This window comes from Microtus oregoni, unplaced genomic scaffold (assembly GCF_018167655.1).
Source record: "Microtus oregoni isolate MIOR12 unplaced genomic scaffold, Mior012 000029F_ref0000214, whole genome shotgun sequence".
NCBI classification, from domain to species: Eukaryota; Metazoa; Chordata; class Mammalia; order Rodentia; family Cricetidae; genus Microtus; species Microtus oregoni.
The window spans coordinates 22,902,274-22,927,154 of NW_024543088.1; the positions used below are offsets into that span (position 1 = coordinate 22,902,274).

A 24,881-nucleotide genomic window follows, 5' to 3' on the forward strand; every position below is an offset into this window, starting at 1 on the left:
AGCATTTTACTTAATCCATTACACAGGTACCTCCCAAAAGACATGTTCTTCTGAGAAAGAGATTTATTTGGGAAGGAGGAATCCAGGAGAGTGGCTGCCTCTGCCAGGGAGGGATTAAGGGCAGCTCCCTTTTTGATTTTTTAAGACAGGGTTTCCCTGTGTAGCCCTGGCTGTCCTGGAACTCTCTGGAGACCTGGCTGGCCTCAAACTCAAGAGATCTGCCTACCTCTGCCTGCCAAGTGCTGGAATTAAAGCTGTGTGCCACAACATTCCATCCAGAGGGTATATATATCTTTTAAAAACAACAACAAACAAACTTTGAGGCGGCAATATCTTACCTCTCTTTTCACGTTCTTTAAAAGATGTGAGGGTCGGGGTGTAGCTCAGAAAGAACGTGTAAGTTTGCCTGCTTGCATGTCTGCACCATGTGCATGCTTGGTGCTGGAGGTCAGAAAAGGATACCAGAGTCCCTGGAACTGGAGTTCCAGGTGCTTGTGAGCCACCACGTGAGTGCTGGGAATCGAGCCGGGGTCCCCTGGGAAGATCAGTTGATATGAGGAGTCCATCAGAGAAGACCACTCAGACACAGTTTACAGATAACTGAAAGTCTTTATTCCAGCTGGCTGGGACTACACTCAGGTATTCAGGGACGCAGGTGTAGCCCTGAGTGTCCAGAGCACCGGTTGTTGAGAGCAAAAACCTCCTCAGGGGGAGTTTGCAGAAGCAAGTAGTGACAGCAGCTAAGATAAGCAGTTAGCTGGAAGGGGTTCTGCTGAAGCAGGCAGTTTATCAAAACAAAAACGAGTTAACTCGGGTTCTCAGAATAGAGCTCGATAATTTTCCAGGGCATTCTCCATCAAGGAGATCAAATTCAAGCCAAACCTGAAATGGTCTCAGCAAGATTACAAGATGAAGGAACCTCAGCACTGTCTTTCTCTGTCATACAGTACTCTTAACCACTAATTTATCTCTCCAGCCTCCACTCATTTATTGTTTAATAGTCAACCCTACTCCCAAACCACCTTGGCAACCACTTATCCTTTTTAAAATTATTTGTTTTACTTTTTAAAAAAGTAGATAGAAATGGAATCAAACAATTCACATTTATCCAAACATTTTTAGTGTCATTCGATAAAAATGCTAAGGCCTGGGATGGTCAGCATTGTGGTGCAATGCTTTTTTTTTCCCTCAAAAAACAGCCAAATTCTTTTCCACCACAATTTTGCCATTTGACAGTTCACCATCAGTGTGGACGCTGCAGCAGTCCCAGCAGTGTGGGCGCCGCAGCAGTCGCCAGCAGTGTGAGCGCCACAGCAGTCACACCAGCAGTGTGGGCGCCGCAGCGGTCCCAGCAGTGTGGGCGCTGCAGCACTCACCAGCAGTGTGGGCGCCGCAGCAGTGCCAGCAGTGTGGGCGCCGCAGCACTCACCAGCAGTGTGGGCGCCGCAGCACTCACCAGCAGTGTGGGCGCCGCAGCGGTCCCAGCAGTGTGGGCGCCTCAGCGGTCCCAGCAGTGTGGGCGCCGCAGCAGTGCCAGCAGTGTGGGCGCCGCAGCACTCACCAGCAGTGTGGGCGCCGCAGCACTCACCAGCAGTGTGGGCGCCGCAGCGGTCCCAGCAGTGTGGGCGCCTCAGCGGTCCCAGCAGTGTGGGCGCCGCAGCGGTCCCAGCAGTGTGGGCGCCTCAGCGGTCCCAGCAGTGTGGGCGCCGCAGCGGTCCCAGCAGTGTGGGCGCCGCAGCGGTCCCAGCAGTGTGGGCGCCGCAGCGGTCCCAGCAGTGTGGGCGCCGCAGCGGTCCCAGCAGTGTGGACGCTGCAACCATCACCAGCAGTGTGGGCGCTGCAGCACTCACCAGCAGTGTGGGCGCCGCAGCGGTCCCAGCAGTGTGGGCGCTGCAGCACTCACCAGCAGTGTGGGCGCTGCAGCAGTCAACACCAGCGGTGTGAGTACTGCAGTCAACACCAGCAGTGTGGGCGCTGCAGCAGTCACACCAGCAATGCTTTTAGTTCTTTGCATTCTAGATCCTAGGATCGTCAGAGTTTTGTTTTTAGCAATTCTAGCAGGTGTGTTGTGGGGGATCTCATTTTTATTTTAATATCCATTTAATGCGAGTAATTCTTTTTAATGAGATTTGTTTGGAGACAATATTTCAAAGCACTGGGGTTGTTTCAAGGAAAGTAGATCCAGGGTCCTTGATGGACAATTTGACGGGAACAGTTATCTAGACAACATATGTAGGTACTTCTTCCCTCTAGTCCAAAGAGAGCAGGAAGAGGACAAAGACCACCGTGTGCCCCCCACACCCTGCCCCATCCCACCCCCACCAGTTACCACTCCCCAACATTTTCCTGCACTACTATTTATAGTATTGTGGGAAAGCCTTTCCCTTTGAATCTACTTGGCCACATCGAGCCACTTGACTTCCTCCAAATGATCTATGTGAACTGATTCAGTGTCAAGCCTTACCAAATGCTACAAAATCCTCCTCTGCCAAAACAGAATTACCTTACTCTAAGTACTAAACCCTCACGCCCAGTTAGTGACTGGTGCTGGACCCCTGCCAAGTCCTTTTGCTGGGATTACCATCAAATCAGTGTGAGACTGTGGGCAGCTAAGCTAGGTGAAAACCCACTTCTTCCTGTTGTCTGATTTTGCAGGGCTGAGAGCGTTGTTGGCCGCTGAAGTGGCAGGTCTGCTTACTCCTAGTGACTACGGGCCCTCCTCCCTAGGGAGGCTGCTTAGGCGAAGCACTGCGCAAATCTTCTGGGGTTGAGGCTGCAGTGTCCCCCCAAAGACATATTCCAGTCTGAGGCCCTGGCTCCCTTCTGGTAGCTGAAACTGGAAGGTCCTCAGGAGGGTGGCAAACATCAGGAAGAGCTCCATTCGAGCAAGCTGCTCTCCAGGACACACCCGATGCCCTGGAAGCAGAGGGAAAGGTCAGAGGGCAGCTGGGGACTGTTTCTGTCCCAATTATGTTCCCACCTACCACTCCAAGCCCCAGCTCTGTGCTTAATACCTGCAGAGAAGGGCAGGAAGGCCTCATTGGTCACAAAATTTCCATCCTTGTCGAGGAAGTGGCCAGGGTTGAATTGCTGAGGGGTCTCCCAGCACTCGGGGTCATACAGCACAGAGGCCAAATTAGGCAAGATGATGGTACCCTGCAGAGAAGAACTGGTGTGGCTCATGGGGGCTCAGACTGACCACTTCCCAGCTTTGGCCTGGGCGCTAAAGTAATTCCAGTGTATGGGTGGGGGTGGCCAGGGTGCCAAGGACCCAGGGAGATCTAGCAGGCAGGCCCTCAGTGGCCCTCCCTCCAGACGCACAGCCAATACGGAGCTGAGTCTCATTCCTCTGGATTCATGGCAGCCCACAATGGGGGAAGGGAAGAGTGGAGAGAATGAAAAGGTAGGGGGACAGGGAGGGGGAGAAAGATCAAGTGTTGGAAAGAGAAAATGTCAAGCCAGAGATGGAAACGTGACTGGGGAGACCATGAATATGTCCTCACCTTGACACTCGCCATAGATAGCCCTACTTCTAAGCCTTACCTACCCTGCAGCCCTAACCCCAGTGCCCACTCTGTCTCATGAGTGAAATGAATGTGTGACTGAAAAGAGAATCACACTGAGCCAATGGGAGCAGAAAGGGCCAAAGGCCTCAGCCCCAGGAACCTCCAGTCCTTCTCCGGCCAGCCCTGGGCTAAGGAGAAACACCATTAGCAGCTAGGTACATAGCTCAGTGGCCCAGCGCTTGCCTAGCACAAGGGCCTGAGTTTAACCCTGGAGTCCTGGCACAGCAAGGAAGGAGGGTGGGAGGAGCGAGAAGGGAGGCAATGAAAAGGTCCAAGCAAAGAGGAATGAGGGTTAGTTATGGCCCTAAGTCTTCGGATACTCAGCTTCAGGATTCTGGTGAAGGCTTCCTACCCTGTGAGTGCTTTATCAATGCCATAGAACTAGGCCAGTATCCCATGGGCACCAAGAGACTGACATCAGGATTCTTGGTTTTGACAAAGAGAGCTTTAAGTTTAAAACCAAAGCAAAACAAACACTTCTAAAGAATTTGAAGTCTGCATCCCAAGCAAAAACTGATGCAGAACACAGAAGGGGAGCCACGCAAAGATTTCCAGTAGATGTGCGCTCTTGCTGAGATTGCTGCACTTCCTGGGCTGAGGGCACAGGCCAGGCTCTAGCCATCTGGGCCAATAGGACACCCAGATCTGGTCACCCTGTGGCTTTACATAGCGGTGATGGGGAGGTGCATGCTTCCACCAGTACCGGGGTGAGCTGCACATCCCCCATTACAGTTCTGGGAATGTCCCGGGTCTCTGCCTGAAATTAAATAGCCAGCTGCATTATGACCCCCGCTCCCTCCCCTGTGGTGCTGGGAAATACACCTAAGGTTTCATTCACTTGTACTCTACCTCCAAGCCACACTTCAGCCAAGTCATCAGTGCTTGTCCTTTGGGTTGTGGGCCTAAGCCTCTAACAGCTGAGTCATCTCTCTAGGCCAGCTCAACGGTTCCTAAGAACCTCCTTCGGGTGAAGGAGACATCTGCAAAGAGGCTATGGTCCCTCATACATCCCATCCCAAATTGTATGTGGTGCCATGCAAAGCATGGACTGATCTTGGTTGGTGGAGCTGGGTCAGAACACCCCATATCCACACATAAAAGACCAGCATGCCTTTCCCCCAGGTTACAGACCCATCTGCCTCCTGAGGACTGTTCTAGCCTGTCCTGGGTAAATGGCAGTTTGAAGTTTACCGTCACGCAGACTGTCTGAGCAGAGACACCTCGTGTGTCCACTTTGGTGGACCCGTTGCTGTTACTGTCCCTCAGTTATTGAATCAGCGTGTTGATAGTGGTAACTGTCAACTCACCAAAATCTAGCATCGCCTGGTAGCTGGGCCTCAAGCTTGGCTGTGGGGGATTATTCTGGTTATGCTAATTGAGGTGGCTAGACCGACTCCCAGTGGGTAAGGTAGCACCATTTCCTAGGCAAGGGACCCAGGCCCGTGGAAGGGTAGAAAAAGCAAGCTGGGCACTAACTTGGCATTGGTTCATTACTCTCTGCTCCTGACTGGGTAGAATTACCAGTTCTCTCAGGTTCCCGATGCCTTGACTTTCCCTCACTGACCAGGGTCCTCTGCAACATCAAGATGCACAGAACCATCACTCCAGTCCCTAGTTGTGTTTTTGAGACAGGATCTCACGTAGTCTAACCTGGCCCTGACTATGTAGCTGAAAATGACCTTGAACTCCTGATGTTCCTGCCTCTGTTTCCTGAGTTCCAGGTATGTACTACTAACTTTTATTGGTTGGTTTATTTGATGTGGTTGGTTATTAAACCTAGGGCCCTGCACAGGGTAGAACTACATAAAATATGTGTGGACCACAAGCACTGGAAAGAAAAATTACCCCTGAACCACAGGAAACTTCAAGATTATCAATGACAGCATCCTATCATAGTTATATCCCAAATGCTACCCATGACCGAGTGACTGCCAGTTGTCAGGGTGACAGAAGCTGTAGCAAGTGGCTGTGCTGGGCAGGCGGGCTTTCTGCAGGTGCTGGGCCCATTGCAGACTACTTACCTTGGGCACATAGTAGCCATGTATCCAGGTGGAAGTCACACACTGGCGCACAGCGCCCACAGCCACAACGCTGCTCAGTCGCTGCACCTCGTGGAGGACAGCGCGGGTGTAGGGAAGTCGCTCTCGGTCCTCATAGCTGATGGCCTGTGAAGCGCCCAGCACCTCGTCCAGCTCCTGCTGCACTCTCTCTGTGGATGGCTCAGTGAGGGTCTTGAGAAGGCGCCTGAGGCCCAGCCTCCCTCCCCTTCCCACTGCACACCTCCATCTGGTGTTCCACCCAGAGAGAGCTGCTCAAGTCCACAGCCCTAGGTCACACCCCACCCCACCACCAGCAGTTCCGTGGGAGAGGCCCCGGATGTAAGTCCCACAGCCTAGGAACCGTTGTCTTCATTTGACATGTGACGAAACCAAGGCTCCACAGGGCAGGTACTTTTGCCCTCATAGCTGATTGTAGCTTGGTTTGTTCCTTGGAGAACTCCAGCTACGTTCGTTCCTCACAACTGTAATCTTAACGTTAGCTCAGAGCCTGGAACTTAGTGGGCGCTGAATCAACACTGAGTGAGTGGAGCAATGCTTCCCCGGTTACAACAGTTCTGAGAGGAAGAATGAGCTCCCACGGTCACGCAGCAAGTCACAGGCTGGCGACTGAAATCCCTCACATCTGACTCTGTGTCAGATCTGTCAAAGATCTCAGTGCGACAAGGGATGAGAACAGAACCCTCCCCCATGACCACAGAACGGAGTGATGGGGGGGGTATGGTGCCTGATCCCTGTGCCACAGAGATGAGAACAGGACCCTCCCGCATGGCCACAGAATGGAGTGATGGGGGGGCATGGTGCCTGATCCCTGTGCCACAGAGATGAGAACAGGACCCTCCCCCATGGCCACAGAACGGAGTGATGGGGGCATGGTGCCTGAAGCCAAAAGCCCCCATTGGGACTAACAGGCTAGGGAAGTTAGGTGGAACATAACTGAGGGCACCCTACCCTGGATGGCTCTGTGATGGACCAGGTATATGAGTGCCCAGTGCAGTGTGGTGGCCGTGGTGTCGGTGCCTCCCAGAAACAGGTCAATCACCACTTGGATCAGGTTCTCCTCGTTGAAAGTGGAGACGGGGTCGTCCATGGTCTGGTGGGGTTGGAGAAGGAGCAGCCCTAGCGTCTTTCTAAGGTCTGACGTGTTCCAATACTTATAGGACCAGAGCTTCTTGAGGGTGGGACCCCTTGGACAGTCTGAGTCGTGGGACTAGATTGGCTTCAGCAGAGGACTGAGGTGGAGTTCTGCCCCCCCAGCTACACCCTCTGCTTCATGGCGTCTCATCTGCAGAGAAGCCAGCTCTGGTCTGGAAAGACCCTTTCTTAACCCAAGTTTCAAAGTCCCCAAAAGTTTGCACAAGTCAAACATGAGAAACAGAGCTCATGGCTGAGAAAGGAGAAACAAACCAGGAGCCCAGCCCCTCAGTCCCTGTGCTCCAGGCTAACCTTGGTGATCTGTGACAGGTAGCAGCTGAGGAAGTCCTTGGGGGCCTCCGGGGCCCAGAGCTTGTGTCTGATGATTTCATGGCGGATGAAGCCCCTCACAGCCTCACAGTGCCGAAATATCTTCTGGTGGGGCCCCGAGAGGTAGCAGAGGGCCCAGGGAAACATGTCGTATAGCTACAGAGAGAATGGTCCACTCAGAGCCTACTCAGGCACCAGTCCCGTGTCACGACAGCTGAGCACTGTACTGACAGCTCCAAAATGGGCTAGACTTCTGACTTAAAAGCTCAGGGCTGCCTTTTATGTGAAGAGCCCCAAATTGTCTAGACAAAAACGAGAGCCTGAGGAACCCAGAGTCAGACCCTGTCACGCCTCCTGCCTATGTTTACCCTCCCAGCCAGACCCTGGCTGAGGCTCCTGCCTGACCTGGATCCAGACATTCCTATGGCCTGCATACCAGCCTCCCTCAAAGCCAATTACCCGGCGCCAAATAGTGCTGGCAAAGGCTAGGCCAAGGTTGATGGCTTGAATTAATTCCAGGAAGATGGGCTCCTCGGAGAGGAAGTGATGGCCAAACACCAGGGCCCCAATGACTCTCGTTGTAGATCGGACAATAGGGACCTGAGGGTCAAAGGGTCTACCTGTGAGGAGAGGGACAGGGATCAGTGTGAAGAGGCACTGAGGGCTCCGCCTCAGCATTCATCCAGCCTCAAACACTTCCGTTTCTTAATTCATTTTCGTTCCTCCTTCAAGCGCCTGTCAGGTGCTCCCCAATACCTTCTGTGGGCCATGCTCTATGAAAGACGCTGTGAGAGGCTGATTAGACTCTTAATAAGGGGCAGGCCTGTCACTGCTGGGAAGAAGGTGGGATGGGAACTATCTGTGCCTAGGACTCAGGGACAGTTTTTCTGTGCAGCCCTGGCTGTCCTGGAACTCACTATGTAGACCAGGTTGGCCTCAAACTCAAGAGATCCGCCTGCCTCTGCCTCCCAGGTGCTGGGATAAAAGGTGCATGCCACCACCCAGATTTCGGGGAGAACTTAAGTCTTTTGAGGCCTGGCAGGATGAGTATTGGTTCTGCACAGGGAAGGAAGGGTTGTGGCTTATGAAAGTCTGGAAGGAAATTCAACATGTGCACAAGGCTGCCAGGATGAACGGCCCTCGGTGTTGACGGAGAATACATCTGCTTTTCTACTTACGTAGGCATTCTTCGAGACAGGGTTTCTCTGTAACAGCCCTGGCTGTCCTGCTATTATTTTGGGTTTTCAAGACAAGGTTTCTCTGTGGCTTTGGAGGCTGTCCTGGAACTAGCTCTTGTAGACCAGTCCGACCTTGAATTCATAGAGATCCACCTGACTCTGCCTCCTGAGTGCTGGGATTAAAGGCGTGTGCCACCACTGTTAGGCTTACTTAAGTATTCTTAGGTCTGTGTCCACTCACCTTGGGAAAACTTATAGTCAAATCCACTAGTAATGTTCTTAGGCTTCAGGAATACAACACACACACACACACATACACACACACCACACGTATGCACACACACACACACACACACGTCTCTGCAAAGGTGTGCATGAGTGTGGGGGCACACAAGGATAGGCCCACTTGCTCATACCCTGCTCCTGGTTGAACACCTTAGCCAGTTCTGCTGCCTCACGCTGCAGCTGCAACTCCAGCACCTGCTTGCCAAGGCCCAGCTCTCGAAGAGTCTTCAGACAAAAGCGCCTCTGTTGCCGCCATGTCTGCCCATTGCTGCAGATAACTCCTGGGCCCAGGGAGGGAGAGAGAACAGTCACCAGCCCCACTCCCATCCCTTAGGCAACTCCACCAGGCCTTGAGAGCAGACCCTCAAATAACCTTCTCAAGCTGCGCGGGGCTGCTGCTCTGACCAAGAGAAGAGGGGGATTGTGGGGTGGTAGCCAGTGAGCCTAGGGCTCTGAGGGTGGGCTCCGAAATGTCTGTCCCCAGCTCTCCAGTCTGTTCTGCCCAAGTCCCCACAGAAGTGAAGGAGGAAATAAAGGAGGAAAGAGACAAAGAGGCGTAAGGGGAGGACAGGAGGGACAAGGCCCTTTCTGAGATGGCACAGTCGTGGGCTCTTTTGGGTATTCTGGATGGCATATTCTCCAACACCTGGGGAAGGAGAACAGTTTCCTAACTATGATGAGCAAACACACCGAGGGTCTGAGCAGGAAGCAGTGCACTCAAGGCCACAAAACCAGGGAGGAGCTAAGCTGGGCTCGGATGCAGGCCTGTTTAACATCGCCCCTCACACAGAGGGTTTGAGTACATCTCCCTGGTAACAGCCCTCTTGAATGCTGTACAGTGATGTACAGCTTCAGTCCTGTGCCCTTCCATACAGCCTGCCCCTCCCTCCCTCTCTGGAAGGGCAGACTCACCTTTTTCTCCAAACAAGTCTCGAAAGAATGGGGTGAGAGGCCTCCCCGAGAACTGTTCTGAGTTGGAGACCAGTGCTTCCTTCACCGCCTGGAAGCCGCTCAGCACCACAACGGGTGTGGAGCCCAACCACACGGTGAACACATTGCCATGAGTCTGAGCCAGCTGTGGAGAGACGGGGCAGCACAGGCCTCACTTGCTGGGATCGCCCTCTTGGCAGCAATCCCTGCCTTCCTGCACCCAACACTCAACTTCCAGGATATCTCCTCAGAGCACTTACCCGCTCCTCAGAAACCAGCCCAGGGTGACAGACTCCCTGGAGTTGGGGGGTCAACGCTCACACCCCACCAGTCCTGGGAACAGGTGTGCTCTAGTATTGTACATGCCGTAAACATCCAGAGTTTCTTGGATGGGCTTCTCCTGTGCCTGAGCTCCCCATTCTCCCAGCCCACATCCTGCATGTCTTTATTTTTACGAGTATGCCCCTGCTTTTGGCAGGTGAGGACACAGAGGCTCAAGGCTTCATCACTGACAGTGACAAGACCAGGATCTCCTCCTTCTCACATTTGGCCCCAATTCTTGCTTCTACCTCCAGTGTCCCTAGGCTGAGAAGACAAAGGTCTCCTGTCTATCCCTTTCGGGCCTCACGCTTGAGGTCCTGCTTCATACCTGGAAGAGCGTCTCTGGGTGCAACTGAAAGTTTAGCTGCCATAAATTCCCCAGGAGAGGGAGAGGGAAGGGGCCAGGAGGAAGGTGGCTCCTTTCCCAGCAGAAGGTGACAAGCTTCAGGACCAGGAAGGAACCAGCCAGGAAAGCTAAGCCACTGAACAGGGAGAACATGTCTGCAGTCCTAGGCCTCCTCCTCTTCCCTTTGCTCCCCAGTCACGAATCAGGCCACCTTACTACCGTCTTCTCTGGCTTTTATGCTCTCAGGCCGCTTGGTAATGGGAGGCAAAGCAACAGAGTCAAATCCACTCAGTCACACTACCCACACAGGAGCCATGTCGCTTGGCAGGGCAGCAGGGCTCCAGTAGGGGACAAGTTGCAACCAGCCCTGCTGCTGTCCCATAGAGCTCCATCTTGGGGAGGCTCCACTCAGCCTCTGGCCAAACGATCTGTTAACAGACTATGTTAGCCGGAAGGACGGAAGCAGTAACTATGAATGGCAGCATCTCCTCTGGGGACAAACTGCTCCATCAGAATGTAATTAAAGCTGGGCTTTTGGGTGCACAGAGGCTCTGAATCTCTCTCCCCTGCCTGTCTCCACCTGCTCTGCCCTCTGCTCAGCACGGGTCCTTCACTGTCCAGGATCTCATGTCAAAAGTTCCTGAGCCTTTGTTTATTTGTTGACTGTGCTGGGAGTAGACTTCCTGGGTCCCCTTGCCTCAGCTTTTCATGTGGGGTGGAGATGTCCACTCACATTAGCTAACTCCCAATCAGAGCTGTCACACCAGAGCCCAGCCACAGAACAGTGCCACACTTCAATTGTGAAAACGGAGGATCTGTTAGTCCAGAGACTGTTGGCAATGGCGCATTGACAGGACAGGGCATCCACAGATCAAAGGTTAGCACAGCGGGAGTTCCTCTCACTCCAGGCTTCGGTCCGAGAAGATGGAAGAGTTTTGGGGATGAATGGTGGTGGCCGCACAATGACACGAATGCACTCAGTGCCTCTGAATCACACATTTAAGCATGCTAAATGTTAGGGTAAGCCTAGTGTTTTGCTATATTTCTATTGTTACTGTTATGTTTTCCTTGAGAATGTCATAAATACATACTTTTTTAAAAAATTAACATAACTACCCCTATTCTCACCTTCCGACTCCTCCTGGGATCCCCAAACAATGTCATGTCCCTTTAAAGATGATATTTTGATTAACCTACCAGGTCCACCTAGTGATGCTTTTATGTGTGTGCACGTGGGACAGACTCTGGAGCCTAGGCAACCTGTCATTGATCATACCCCCGACAATATGATTTCTCCTTCCCAGCAGCCTTGAGCTGCCACTGAGGGAACAGCTTGACTGTGCCCAGGAAACCACAGCAACGGTGAGTTCATGATTGCAACAGCCTTGCATGGCTAGCAGACAGCGGTTCACAGCACTCTGGCTCCTGAAACCTTTCCACCCTCTCTTCTATGATGGTCCCTAGGCCTTTCTGGGTAAAGGCCTGGTACAGATGTCACATCAGGGCTGGGTACTCACCAGTCACATACTCTTAGCACTCTGGCCAGTCAGGAGCCTTTGCTTCAGCTGCTGCCTATGGCAGGGGGGATAGGGAGGAGGCGCTTCTCTGATTAATGTGTTTTGTTTTGTTTGAGAAGGAATTGCAGGTAACCCAGGCTGCTCTCACATTTGCTACACAGTGGAAGATAACCCTGTCCCCCCCACACACACACAAGTGATGGAATTAAAAGTGTGTGCACTACTGTGTTCAGCTTTTGCTACATTGTTTTCCTAGACAGTGTACTTAATCTAGAGTGATCTCAAACTCTAAATGGTTGAAGCAGGCCTTGATCTGTCTGCTTCCACCTCCCAAGTGCTTGGATTACAAGCAGGACTACCATGACAGGCTTTGTGCGACAATTTTCGAAAGGTCAGGAGGTCAAACTAGGAGGGAGCTGGAGTTCTTCAGATGGGTAGACTTAGACAGACAAACCCAATCAGCTTCCCGTGCCCAGGACTTCCCTGGCATCTCCACTTCTGCGGGTTCTGGCCCCAGGTTCTTGACTGGATGTCAAACAGTGTTTAACTTGCTGGTCTCCTGGGAACTGAGCTGAGGCAGTGAGGGGTGGAAACAGTTAACACTGTGATTCAGGGACTGTGCTGCCTTCCCACTAACAAGTCCTGCTTCCCTCCCGGAAATGTTTCTCAAACTACAGGTCTTCAGCGGCTGAACTTGGGAGGCTGAGTGTTATGATTTTAGCCAACCAGCACAGCTGGCACTTCTGGGCTCCAGGGCCACGCATGTGCGGACCCTCAGGCAAAAACACCTAGCCACCCCGGGGACCTTAAAAGGCTGCATGGTTGCATCGCCTACATATGGCGCAGCTACGTAAGCCCTTGCATGAGCTCCATCATCTGTGTATGACGTAGCTACATCATCCCCCTGTGCACATGCGCTAGGCAGCCTTTAAAAGCTGGATGCGCCATCTTCAGCACTCTCTCTCTGCACACTGACTTCACCAGGCCTGTACACATCTCCTCTAATAAACTCCTAAGCGGGTTTGTTGAGTGTTTCATGCTTCCTTTGCACTCATGACAGGCAATTTCATTGAGGCAGGATTGTGAGCTGGAGACTACCATGAGCTACATACTAAACCCCTTTTCTTAAAACAAGGAAGAGACGTCTGGAAGAAAGTAGAACATTCATCAATGTTTAGCACCACTTCCCCACACTGCATGTCTCCCACAGTACCCCTGGCCTCATTCAGGGCTGATCTCGTGGCTCTGTCAATTTTGCTTGGTCACCTCTGGTTTTTATAATGTGGCCAGCTCAAAGGATGGGTAGCATCAAGTTTCCCTTTCTTTGGATTTCTTTGTCAGAAGTTGCTTGGTTTTTTTACTGTGGAAGGACCTGGTAGTCCATGAGTCCCTGTCCCTCGCTGTACTGTTCTACACGACAATCCTTTCATGTGACAGCCTCCTCCTGTCCCTACTGCAATGAGAACTCTTTGAGCCCAAGGCCTGTTCTCAGTCCTGTCACGGCCCAGTGCACAGTGCCAGCATTCCACTGAACCTTTCGCTGGCAGTCTGGGGTGTCACGGGGGGACTGCTGAAGGACGGCAGAGTTTCGCCAGAAGCTTTGGGATAATGAAGATGTTCATGCAGCAGCTGAGGCGATGACTGGGCTCCAAGGACAGAAGTGACATATGAAGATGGCTCTGTCATAAGCCTGCAGGCTTTACCTGGGCACCCTCTATCCAGTTGTATGAAACAGGCATGTTCCTCAGCGCCTTCTCAAATCAGATACAACATTTAAAGACTTCTCTTTAAGGTAGTAAACCTATCACCCTAATGAGAAACATGTCCGCCCAACCCTCCCTAGTGTGTTGACCTGTGGCAGGCTTCCTCCCTCCCTTGCCCAAGGGTTATAGTGTTCTGGCTGATGGGAAACATGGCAACCCAACACTCCCTAGTGTGTTGACCTGTGGCAGGCTTCCTCCCTCCCTTGCCCAAGGGTTATAGTGTTCTGGCTGATGGGAAACATGGCAACCCAACACTCCCTAGTGTGTTGACCTGTGGCAGGCTTCCTCCCTCCCTTGCCCAAGGGTTACAGTGTTCTGGCTGCTGAGCGCAGGACTCAGTCTCTGAGACACACCCAGTACACTGGGCTACCACATTTCAGAGACGGCAGGCAACGGGGACGTGGAGGCTCCCAGGAACAAAAGTCTTTATTACTCATCTTCATTGACTAAGCAGTGGCCACAAGGTTCTTTTAAAGGGCTCTCCATGTAGCATGTGGCTCACATAGGTGTAGCTGCCAGCAAGTTGTACCAGGCCCTTGGTGAACTCTTAGCTATCATTGCTACCCAGGCCATGGGACTATTTCTTTTTAGAATTCTGCAACAAGAATGGACAAAACTCAGACTGCTTCCCATGCCCAGTTCCTCTAAAGTCTTGTAATAAACCAAGATGCCCTCTCTGAGGCATTCACACGCACTTCTAAGCGACTTCTACCGGGAGGACTGGGAAGGATGTTGCCCTTCTACTTAAACTCAGCAAGGTGAAGTCACTTGCACGAGGTGGGAATTTCGTACTTCAAACCCAGGTCTTCTGTCTCCAATTCAGTGTTCTCTCTTCATGGCTGCTTCCAGCTGGGGCAGAGGAGGCCCAGAACCAGCACTAGTAAATAGAACTCCTAACGGTAAAGAGGAGACATAGAGGAGCCCAGAGCCTGCCATGCTTGTGAGGTTCTAATTCAGCCACAGAGATCAGACTCTCCCAGGCTGCCATCATTAGACAATCCCTCCTGTGAGTAGCTGCATCCGGAATCTTTCTCCCAGTGCCGGAAGATACAGGGTCCTGGGGATGACCGCTCTTTCCTCTCTGCCTACAGACTTGGTCAACCAAGACCCATTTCCATGACTTTAGATAAGAGCAGATATGGAAGATTATAGCCTCAAGCATGATGGCAGCGGAGTCTGTCTCTCACTGTAGAGGCCCCCAATCCATGTCCCCCACCAGGCACGAAGAAGATCAACAGAGGTGCCCCAAAGGCAGAGAGGTAGACAGAGATCCCTGAACTGATCCTCACCCACGCAAAGAGGAGCTATTCCAGTGCTTCTTATGAGTTCCAAGAACAAATACAAGGGTACTGACCCCTCTGATTGTGAAGTCTCCAGAGGAGAGAAGCCATTTCTGGAGAAGGGTTGGAGACCTGAGGAGTCCTAATTGAAGAAAGGACAAACTCAGACCGTATTTGGTTTGTGACCTTTATTGACAGTGCTCTCTTTCCCTCTCACACACATTCATCTGCACGACAACACCGACACTCAGTGTCCAGTTGTGTAGTTTGGGGATATGCCGTGAAGCTGGCCAGCCTGCCCTGACTCAGTGGTGAGAATCTTTAGGGTGCCTCACTGGAATGCCAAACTCACTCTGGAGAAAAGGGAGCCAGAACAACAAAAAACTTCTCCAAGATGCTATGCACCAAGGTGTATGAACTCAGGGCTCAAAATAAAATTGCCTCCCCAACCACAGTCAGTCCTACCCACAGTGCTTCTGCTGTTGGAGAATTCCGGGGCTTGGGGGCCGGAGAAATGGCTCAGCAGTTATGAGTACTTACCCAGAGGATCTGAGTTCAAATCCCAGCACCCATATTAGGTAGCTCGCAACTACCCCTAACTCTGGCTTCAGGATATCTGAAACCCTCCTCTGGTCTAGAATCAGATTCTGAAAATGGACTGAACTACCACGTGCTAGACGCAGGATCAACGGAGCCTATGGCAAGTACAGGGCAAAGCAATGATGACTTCCTGCTTGGACAGCATAGTTCAGAGTGGTGGTCTCGGGGTAGGATGTGAATGCAGGAATGGGGGATAGTGTAGATCTTCCCAAGGTATCGTTGCTTCTCTCTCTCAAGACAGTGTTTCTCTGTATAGCCCTGGCTGTCTTGGAACTTGCTCTATAGACGAGGTCCACCTCAAACTCTGATTCACCTGCCTCTGCCTCCCTAGTGCTGTGATTAAAGGAGTGCGCTCCACCGCCTGGCAAACATTGCTTTGCCTAAAGACAAACGCCAGTATCATGGTACATGGCTGGTCCAGCCCTGCATTCTCCACTCATGTGGGGAGGGATGGCCACAGAGGTGTTTTTATCTCCAGTGCCAAACAGTTGCCTGGCACTTACTAGATGTTCAATGATTTTTTTCAATGAATATTTTTTCAGGGAGGGGACAAACTAGGGGGTCCAAGTACTGGGAAACTAGGCGAGAAGAAAGTGGTGGAACAAGAAGTTAGGCAGCTGAGGGTCCTGAGGGCTGGAGGGAAGCCCAGTGGGGCCTGGGCAAAGCACACAGTTCTCAGCAGAGGTCATAATGGCTTCGGGAGAGTGACTTGCTAGATTTTGTCAAGGGCATAAAAATGGGCCAGACCATGTCCCCAAACCTAGAAACCAACTGTTCTACGCAGTTAGTATATTCACCCCAAGTATTTTGTGTCCACAGGTCTACCTAGACGAAGCTGGGCCTGTCTCGACTGGGTGATGGGGCTCCCCTTCCGGAAGATGCTGTCACAGAGCAGTGGGGACCCTGTTCTCAACCTGGGCAGCAGCTGACTAAGCTCTACCAAGCTGAGTCACCTGAGAGGGAGGAAGGGATATCACCTGAACCAAGGGGTGATGCTGTGCCCAGGCCAGAGAAAGAGTCTGGGTACAGAAAACAATCCATGGGAAAAGGGGACCCCTAGTCTCCTTCCTGGGACCTGAAAGGGACTTCAGCACAGATCTGACCTCGCATGACCTCAGGCTTTGCAGGTCATATATGCTAACATCAGTCATATGTAGAAGCAGACGAAACTGTAGATAACACCTAGTCAAGCCCTGGCTGACATCACAAGATCAAGAGCAGGCTGGACTTCAGGGTCAGGCTGTTCAGGCATGACTTCCATGGGCTTCACCATCTGCTGGAAGGACCGCCTGACACGGCATCTTCATCAAGTTTCATGCCACTTAAGTCACACTTGTAAAATAGTTGAGAAACTTCAATTGGTCAGCCCCAAAATGCTCAGGACAGGGTTTACCCCACAGGGTTTACACAGATTTGTTAGCAGAATCCCCAAGGTTGCTGCGTACAATCTCTGGGACTGGCCCAGACATGTTCTGCTCAATAGTTCACTCCCTTCCCAGATCTACAAACCCAGTACAGAGGATCCACTGGGAACTTCGAGTTTAGAGGTTGGGAAAGCGACCTCGGTTCACCTATGCCTACAGGAGCAGAGATCACAGATCATGGGTGACTGAGAGGGCCTGGGTCTACCGTTACACTGATAGCCTACTATACTTAGAAACAGGGTAGGAACTGCCTTGAAATATATCAAATTCAGCCAGGAATGGAGCTGCATGCCTTTAATCTCAGTACTCAGGGGTTGAGACGGGTGGATCTCTACGAGTTCAAGGCCAGCCTGGTATCTTAGCAGGCTCTGAGCCAGCCTAGGCTACACAGTGGACACTGTATCAAAACAAACATGCAAACGAAACAAACAACTCAAATGTAAAGTTGAACCCTGGGAGTTCGAGGACAGCCTGGTTTAGAGTGAGTTCCAGGACAGTCAAAGCTGTAACACAGAGAAACTCTGTCTCAAAAAATTAAAATAAATAAACAACATTTTTTGTGAGAGTAGAATCCCTGACCAACCTTACAGTTTATCTGATGGTTCAGGACTCTGAGACAGTTCAGAGGCTGTAACTATAATATGAAAAAGGAAGAGAGGGGACCTTAGTCAGGGAGGAGAGAGGGAAAGGGTAATAGTGATAATAGTTGGTGTGGGATAATTGTCTGTATTCTGTCAATCATGTTTTAAATAAATGCTGATTGGCCAGGCAGGAAGTATAAGCAGGTCAACCAGACAGGAAGTAGAGGCAGGGCGAGGAGAACAGGAGAATTCTGGGAAGCCCATTCCTCACAGTCCGGCCCAGATCACCAAAGCAGCAGGATGTGACCTGCCCTGCTGAAAAGGTATTGAGCCACGTGACTAGCATAGATAAGAAAAATAGGTTAATATAAGCTACAAGAGTTAATAAGAAGCCTGAGCTAATGGGTCTATCAGTTTATAATTAATGCAGACTCTCTGTGTGATTTTCTTTGGGGCTTACCGGCTGTGGGAACTGGGCAGGGCATAAACCCCAACAAGCAAGCTTCTCATGTTACAAATAGTGATGACATACAGTGCCTGGAAGTGGCTGCGAATGGAGCAGAGTATGATGGATTAGCTCAGTGGTACATGTTTCTGGTGTGTGTGATACCAGGGAGTTGGAAGTGAGTGGAGGGCTGCCAGTCAGGAAGACTAGGTCAGTGGCACCACTAAAGCAAAGAGTACTGTTGAGGTTCCTGGTACGTGGGACATGCCCAGTGGGTCCCTCGGCAGCTAGTGAGGGGCAGTACTATGAGAAGCCATACTCACATCTAAAGGTTTGCCCCTGTACTGGAGAGGATACAGATATAGAAGCCAGGAAAGAACTTTTTTCCATAGAATGAAGCAGGAGCGAGGTAGGAGGGGAACCAAGAGAGGAGACAACGAATCAGAAGAAAGTGGGTGTAAACTGTAGTAACAAGTAGCATTTGAAGAGGCACCCTCTGACCCTGGAGGATGAACACAGTGCCTAGCAACAGTGGTTTTGGTCTAGACCAGTGAGGTGAGCAGCGCTTTTGTAGTGACAGAGAGGTTCCACATCTGCAACATGTAACATGGGAGTCACAGGCCACCTGTAAAATGAGCGCTTGAAATGTGACAATTAGCCTGGCGGTAGTGACACTCAGGAGGCATAGGCAGAGACAGCCATATTTCTGTGAGTTCAAGGCGAGCCTGATCTGCACAATGAGTTCCAGGACAGCAAGGGCTACACAGAGAAACCCTGTCTTGAAAAACCAAACCTAACCCAAACAAACAAACAAAACTCCCACTCCCCCCCCCCAAAAAAAAACTGTTGGAGAATATTGTTTTAAGGTGTGGTTTTTGTTTAAGCTGCATTTGCTTAACTTCGTGAAGCTGTGTTACTGTGCCTGTCTAAAACACCTGATGGTCCTAACAAGAGCTGGCTGGCCAATAGTAAGGCAGAGCAAGGTCAGGCAGGGCTGGCAGGCACAGAGAATAAACTCGAGAAAGGAGGAAGAGAAAGAGCTACAGGGGAACAAAAGGAGGAGGACTTGGGGAGGGGGCAGCCACTACCCAAGCCACCAGGCTACACAGCCAGACACGAAGAAGAAAAGAGAATGATAAAAGCCCCAAGGCCAAAGATAGGATAATTTGATAAGAAAAACTGGCGAGAAACAAGCCAAACTAAGGCTGGGCATTCATAGCTAAGAATAAGCCTCCAAGTGTGATTTGTTTGAGAGCCAGGTGGCGCCTCCCCCCCCACAAAGCCAGAATAGTAAAAGGCCCAAAGAGTAAAAAACAATACACAACAAAAACAAATGTTACAATTTTGATTTTCATCCCTTGAAATGGGGTCTCCTAAGTAGCCAAGCTGGCCTGTAACTTGAGATGTCCTTGCCTCGGACTCCCAAGAGCTGGGACTGGAGAGGGGTACTACCACACCTACCCAAGTCCTGAATTATTATTATTATTTTGGGTTTTTTTTTTTTTTTGGTTTTTCGAGACAGGGTTTCTCTGTGGCTTTGGAGCTTGTCCTGGAACTAGCTCTGTAGACCAGGCTGGTCTCGAACTCACAGAGATCCGCCTGCCTCTGCCTCCCGAGTGCTGGGATTAAAGGCGTGCGCCACCATCGCCCGGCTATTATTTTGGGTTTTCAAGACAAGGTTTCTCTGTGGCTTTGGAGGCTGTCCTGGAACTAGCTCTTGTAGACCAGGCTGGCCTCGAACTCACAGAGATCCACCTGCCTCTGCCTCCCAAGTGCTGGGATTAAAGGTGTGTGCCACCACCGCCCAGCTTTTTTTTTTAAAGATTTTATTTATTTATTATATATACAGTGTTCTGTCTGCATATATGCCTGTATTCCAGAAGAGGGCAGCAGATCTCATTATAGATCAAGCACTGAATTTTTAACTTAAAGCCATAACAGCAAGTTCTCAAAGTTTCAAGACAGTGATTATTTATTTTTATATATTTATCTTTTATACTTTTAATTTTTATTTAAAAGTTTTTTATACAATGTGTTCTGCTCATAGCGTCCCCTCCCCCAACTCCTCCCAGTTCCTCCCCACTTCCCCACCCACCAACTCCACACTCTTTCTTTTTCTCATTTGAAACAAACAGGAAACAACAACAAACCCAGAATAAGACAAAATAAACAGAAAAAAAGAGCCAAAGGAAAAAAAAAATCACAAGAAACACATAGAGAGAGACACACACTCTCACACGCAGAAATCCCATAATAACACAAAATCGGAAATCATAATATATATGCAAAAGATTAAAAAGGAAAGTCCAGACAAAGCACCATGTTCACCTTTGTCCTGCACAGATAAACACCCTCCAAAAGCACCAGACTTCATTTTGTGTTGGCCACCTACTGCTGAGCATGGGGCCTGCCTTTAAGTGTGGTTTGTGTACCCAGCGGTATCCTATTGGAGCAGATGTCAGCTGGCGATCGCCTCTGGGTTAGTGATGGGGGTTTGTGCCTAATTCCTCTCTCTGCCCTGGGACCCCATCTGGGTTACACCTGTACAGGCCCTGTGCACGATGCCAAAGTCTCTGTGAGTTTATATGTGCATCTATCCTGCTTCCTTGGTTTCTTTCATCCCCACTGGCTCTTACAATCTTTCTGCTTCCTCTTCCATAGAATTCCCTGGGACCCGAGGAGAGAGATTTGATGGAAACATCCCAGTCAGGACGGAGTGTTCCAAGGTCTCTTACTCTGGGCACTATCCAGTTGTTGGTCTCTGTATTTTATCCCTTCTACTACAGAAGCTTCTCTGATGACGGCTGAGTAAGACAGATCTTTGAGTACAGCAGGATGTCGTTAGAAGTCATTTTATGCTGTGTTCCTTTTTGCAAAACAGTAATATTTGCCTTCCCCTGGGTCCCTAGGCTATCTAGTCTCAGATTCTTGGTCAGCCAAACAGTGCCAGGCATAGGGTCCATCTCATGGAGTGAGCCTCAAACCCAATCAGACGGCGGAGAGTCGACTGCACGAAGTCTGTGCCAATATTTCACCAGTTTATCATTCAGGCAGGTCACCATCGTAGGTCAAAGAGTTTGTAGCTGGGTTGGTATTTACCTTTGTTCTCTGATAACGTACCAAGTGTCTTCCAGTACCATGAACACTAGTTGGCAAGGGTGAAGAATCTAGGTAGGCATCAACTCGACTTCTCTTCTATCAAAGCCTTATATGTCAAAGTCCTTCATCCGTCTAAAGTTGAGTTTTATGCAGGGTGATAAACATGGATCTATTCATGTTCTACATGTAGCCATCAAGTATGACTAGCACAATTTGTTGAGGATGCTCTTTTTTCCTAGTGTATAGTCTGTCTTCTTTGTCAAAACTTACGTGTCTATAGGTGTGTGGATTTATATCTGGGGCTTTGATTAGATCTCATTGATCAATGTGTATGTTTTTATATCAATACTATGCTGTTTTTATTACTATAGAACCATAATACAACTTGAGATTGAGGATGGTAATGCCTCCAGCAGTAATTTTATTATTGAAGATAGTTTAGCTATCCACTGTGTGTGTTTCCATATGAAGGTGAAAATTGCCCTTTGAATTTTGTGAATCATGTTGGAATTTTGATGGGAATTGCACTGAATCTATAGATTGCTTTTGGTAGGATGGTCATTTTTACAATCCATGAGCATGGGAGATCTTTCTATCTTCTGATATCTTCTTCAATTTCTTTCTTCAGTGTCTTAAATATTTGATTATACAAGTCTTTCACTTGCTTGGTTAGAGTTATCCGTGTGTGTGTGTGTGTGTGTGTGTGTGTGTGTGTGTGTACACATACTGAGGCTATTGTAAAGGGTACTATTTCTCTGATTTCTCTGCCTGTCATCTGTATATAGGAAGACTACTGATTTTCTATGTTAATTTTGTATCCTTGCTGAAAGTGTTTATCTGCTATAGAAGTTTACTGGTGGAGTTTTTAGCGTCATTTATGTATAAAATTGTATTATCTATGGATACTTTGACTTCTTCCTTTCTAATTTCTAACACCTTTGATCTCTGGCAGTTGTCTGATTGCTCTAGCTAAGACTTCGAGCATTATATTGAATAGGCATGGGGAGAGAATACATTCCTTAGTGGATATATTTTTAAGTTTCTCTTCATTTAGATTGATGTGACCTGTGGACTTGCTGCAAACTGCTTTTATTATGTTGAGGTATGTCCCTTGTATCCCCAGACTCTCCAGAACTTTTATCATAAGTGGTGTTGGATTTTTGTCAAAAGTCTCTTCTGGCCAGGCGATGGTGGCGCACGCCTTTAATCCCAGCACTCGGGAGGCAGAGGCAGGCGGATCTCTGTGAGTTCGAGACCAGCCTGGTCTACAAGAGCTAGTTCCAGGACAAGCTCCAAAGCTACAGAGAAACCCTGTCTTGGAAAACCAAAAAAAAAAAGGTCTCTTCTGCATCTGAGATGGTCATGTGGATTTTGTCATTCAATCCATTTACATGGTGGATTACATTTTTCACTTTATGTATTCTGAACCAACCTTGCATTTCTGGAATGAAGCCTGTTTGATCATGGTAGATGATCCCCCTCCCCCCATGACAGGGTTTCTTTGTGTAGCCCTGCCTGTCCTGAAACTAGCTCTGTAGACCAAGCCAGCCTTGAACTCACAGAGATGTGTTTGTCTCTGCCTCCCAAGTGCTGAGATTAAAGGTGTGTGCCACCACCAACCAGCTTTTGATGTGTTCTTGTATTCAGTTTGGAAGTATTTTATTGAGAAAATTTGCATCTATGTTTACAAATAAAACCAGTATGTATTTTGGGGGGGTTGGGGTTGGGTCTTTGTGTGGTAGGTATCAGGGTAACTGTGGCCTTGTAAAATGAGTTAGCCAATGTTCCTTTTGTTTCTTTTTGTAGTTTTTACTTTTTGAGGCATGGTTTTTCTATGTAGCCCTGGCTGTCCTGGAACTCACTCTGTAGACAAGGCTGTTGGGCAGCAATATTTCTGTAAACTGTGAAGATGTGTCACTCGGATTGGTTTAATAAAAAGCTGAACTGCCAATAGGTAGGCAGAATTTCCAGGCCTAGAGGACGCTGAAAAGAAGGCGGAGACACCTGGAGATGTGGAAGAAGCAGCATAGCACTGCAGAGTAAAGACACAAGCCACACAAAAGAACACAGATTAAAAGATATGGGTTAATTTATGTTATAAGAGCTAGTTAGAAATAAGCCTAAGATATTGGTCAATTAGTAAGTCTCCATGTCATTATTGGGGAGCCAATGGTCCTGACAAAAAAGTCCGACTACACTAGGTTGGCCTTGAACTCAGAGGTCCACCTGCTTCTACCTCCCAAGTGCTAGGATTAAAGGCTTGAGCTACCATGCCTGGCTTCTGTTTCTATTTTGCAGAATATTTTGTGTATTATTGGCATTAATACTTCTTTAAATGTCTAGTATAATTCTTTGCTAAATTTATCTGGACCTGGACCTTTTTTGGTTGGAAGACTTAACTACTGCTTCTACTTCTCTAGAGGTTATTGGTCTATTTATTGTTTATCTGATATTGATTTAACATTGATAGGTGGTATATTGTTGTAAGAGGCTGCTTGTTTGTTCCCAGCTGCTCAGCCCCAAAATAACCACACAGAAACTGGATTAATTAAATCACTGCTTGACCTATTAGCTCTGGCTTCTTATTGGCTAGCTCTTGCATCTAATTTAACCCATTTCTATTAATCTGTGTATTACCACATGGCTGTGGCTTACCGGCAAGGTTCCGTCTCATCTGTCCCTAGTGGTGGCTAGCTACATGGCATCTCCCAGACTCCTTCATCTTTCTCCCAACATTCAGTTTAGTTTTCCCTGGCTATCTTTATTCTGCCATGCAAAGGCCCAAGAGAGCTTCTTTATTCATTAACCAATAAAAGCAACACATATAGAGGACTTCCCACACCAGTATATGCCTTAAAAAATTTATCTACTTCTTTCAGGTTTTCCAGTTTGGTGGACTACAGATTTTTGAAGTACATCCTTATACTTGTTCTGTAGACTAGGCTGGTTTTGAACTCAGAAATCTGCCTACCCCTGCCTGGGAGTAAAGGAAAGTGCTACCACAACCCAGCTCCAGTATCTTTTATGTAAGAACTTAGTGCTATAGTAACTTGCCTTTTAGAACTGATTTCATTGTGTCCCATAGATTTAGGTATGCTGTTTTCATTTTCTTTTAATTCTAAAAGTTTTTAATTTCTTTATTTCTGTCTAGACTAATTTTTCATTCAGTAGTGAGTTGTTCAGTTTTCATGAGTTTGTAAGCTTCCTATTGTTGACATCCAGCTTTAATCTGTGATGGTCACATAGGATGCATTTGAATTTTCAGATAGGTGTTATTTGAATTTTCTTCTATATTTTGAGACTGTGCCCAAGTATGTTGTCAATTTTGGAAAAGTTCCATGAACCACTGAGAAGATATATTCTTTTATGTTTGGGTGAATGTTCTGTAAATATCTGCTAGGTCCACTCGATTTGTATCATTTAACTAGAGCATTTCTCTGTTTCGATTTTACTGGATGACCTGTCTATTGTAGAGAATGAGGTATTGAAATTTCCCACTATCACCGCGTGATAGTCAGCGTGTTTGCTTGATGACTTGTGTGCCTTTGTGTTTGGTGCATATATGTTTAGAGTTACAGTGTAGTGCCTTTCCCTATCTCTTCTGATTAGTTTTGGTTTGAAGCCTATTTTGTCAGTAGCTACACCTGCTGGTTAGGCCCATTTACTTGGAATATCTTTTTCCATCCTTTATGGAAATTAGTGTTTCTTGTCTGTAGCAGGATGGATCCTGTTCTTGAATCCAGTCTGTTAGTCTGTGTCTTTTTATTGGGGAATTGAGACAACTGAGGTTGAGAATTATCACTGGCAGTTTATTGATTCTGTTATTTTGTTGAGGCACACAAATGGAATGCCACTACACTTTGTTGTCATGCCCCCCTGCTGGTCTGGGATTCTTTACTGTTGTGTTTTCTTGGGTGTGGCTAAGCTCTTCAGGTTGAATGTTTTCCTTCTAGCATCATATGTAGACCTGGATGGGTAGATGGATACTGCTTAAATTTGGTTTCATCATAGAATGTTTTTCTTTA

General features: G+C 48.9%; 1 protein-coding gene across 1 annotated transcript; it reads right to left on the bottom strand.

The window, feature by feature from the left end:
• Positions 1-2,707: 2,707 nt before the first annotated feature.
• On the bottom strand, positions 2,708-7,234 carry LOC121464829 (cytochrome P450 2J5-like). Its single transcript, XM_041677917.1, has 5 exons — positions 7,070-7,234; positions 6,575-6,716; positions 5,588-5,775; positions 3,015-3,156; positions 2,708-2,916 (listed from the first exon to the last, which is right to left on the bottom strand). The coding sequence occupies exons 1-5, from the start codon at positions 7,232-7,234 to the stop codon at positions 2,708-2,710; spliced, it is 846 nt and encodes a 281-aa protein (XP_041533851.1).
• Between the last annotated feature and the right edge of the window lie 17,647 nt (positions 7,235-24,881).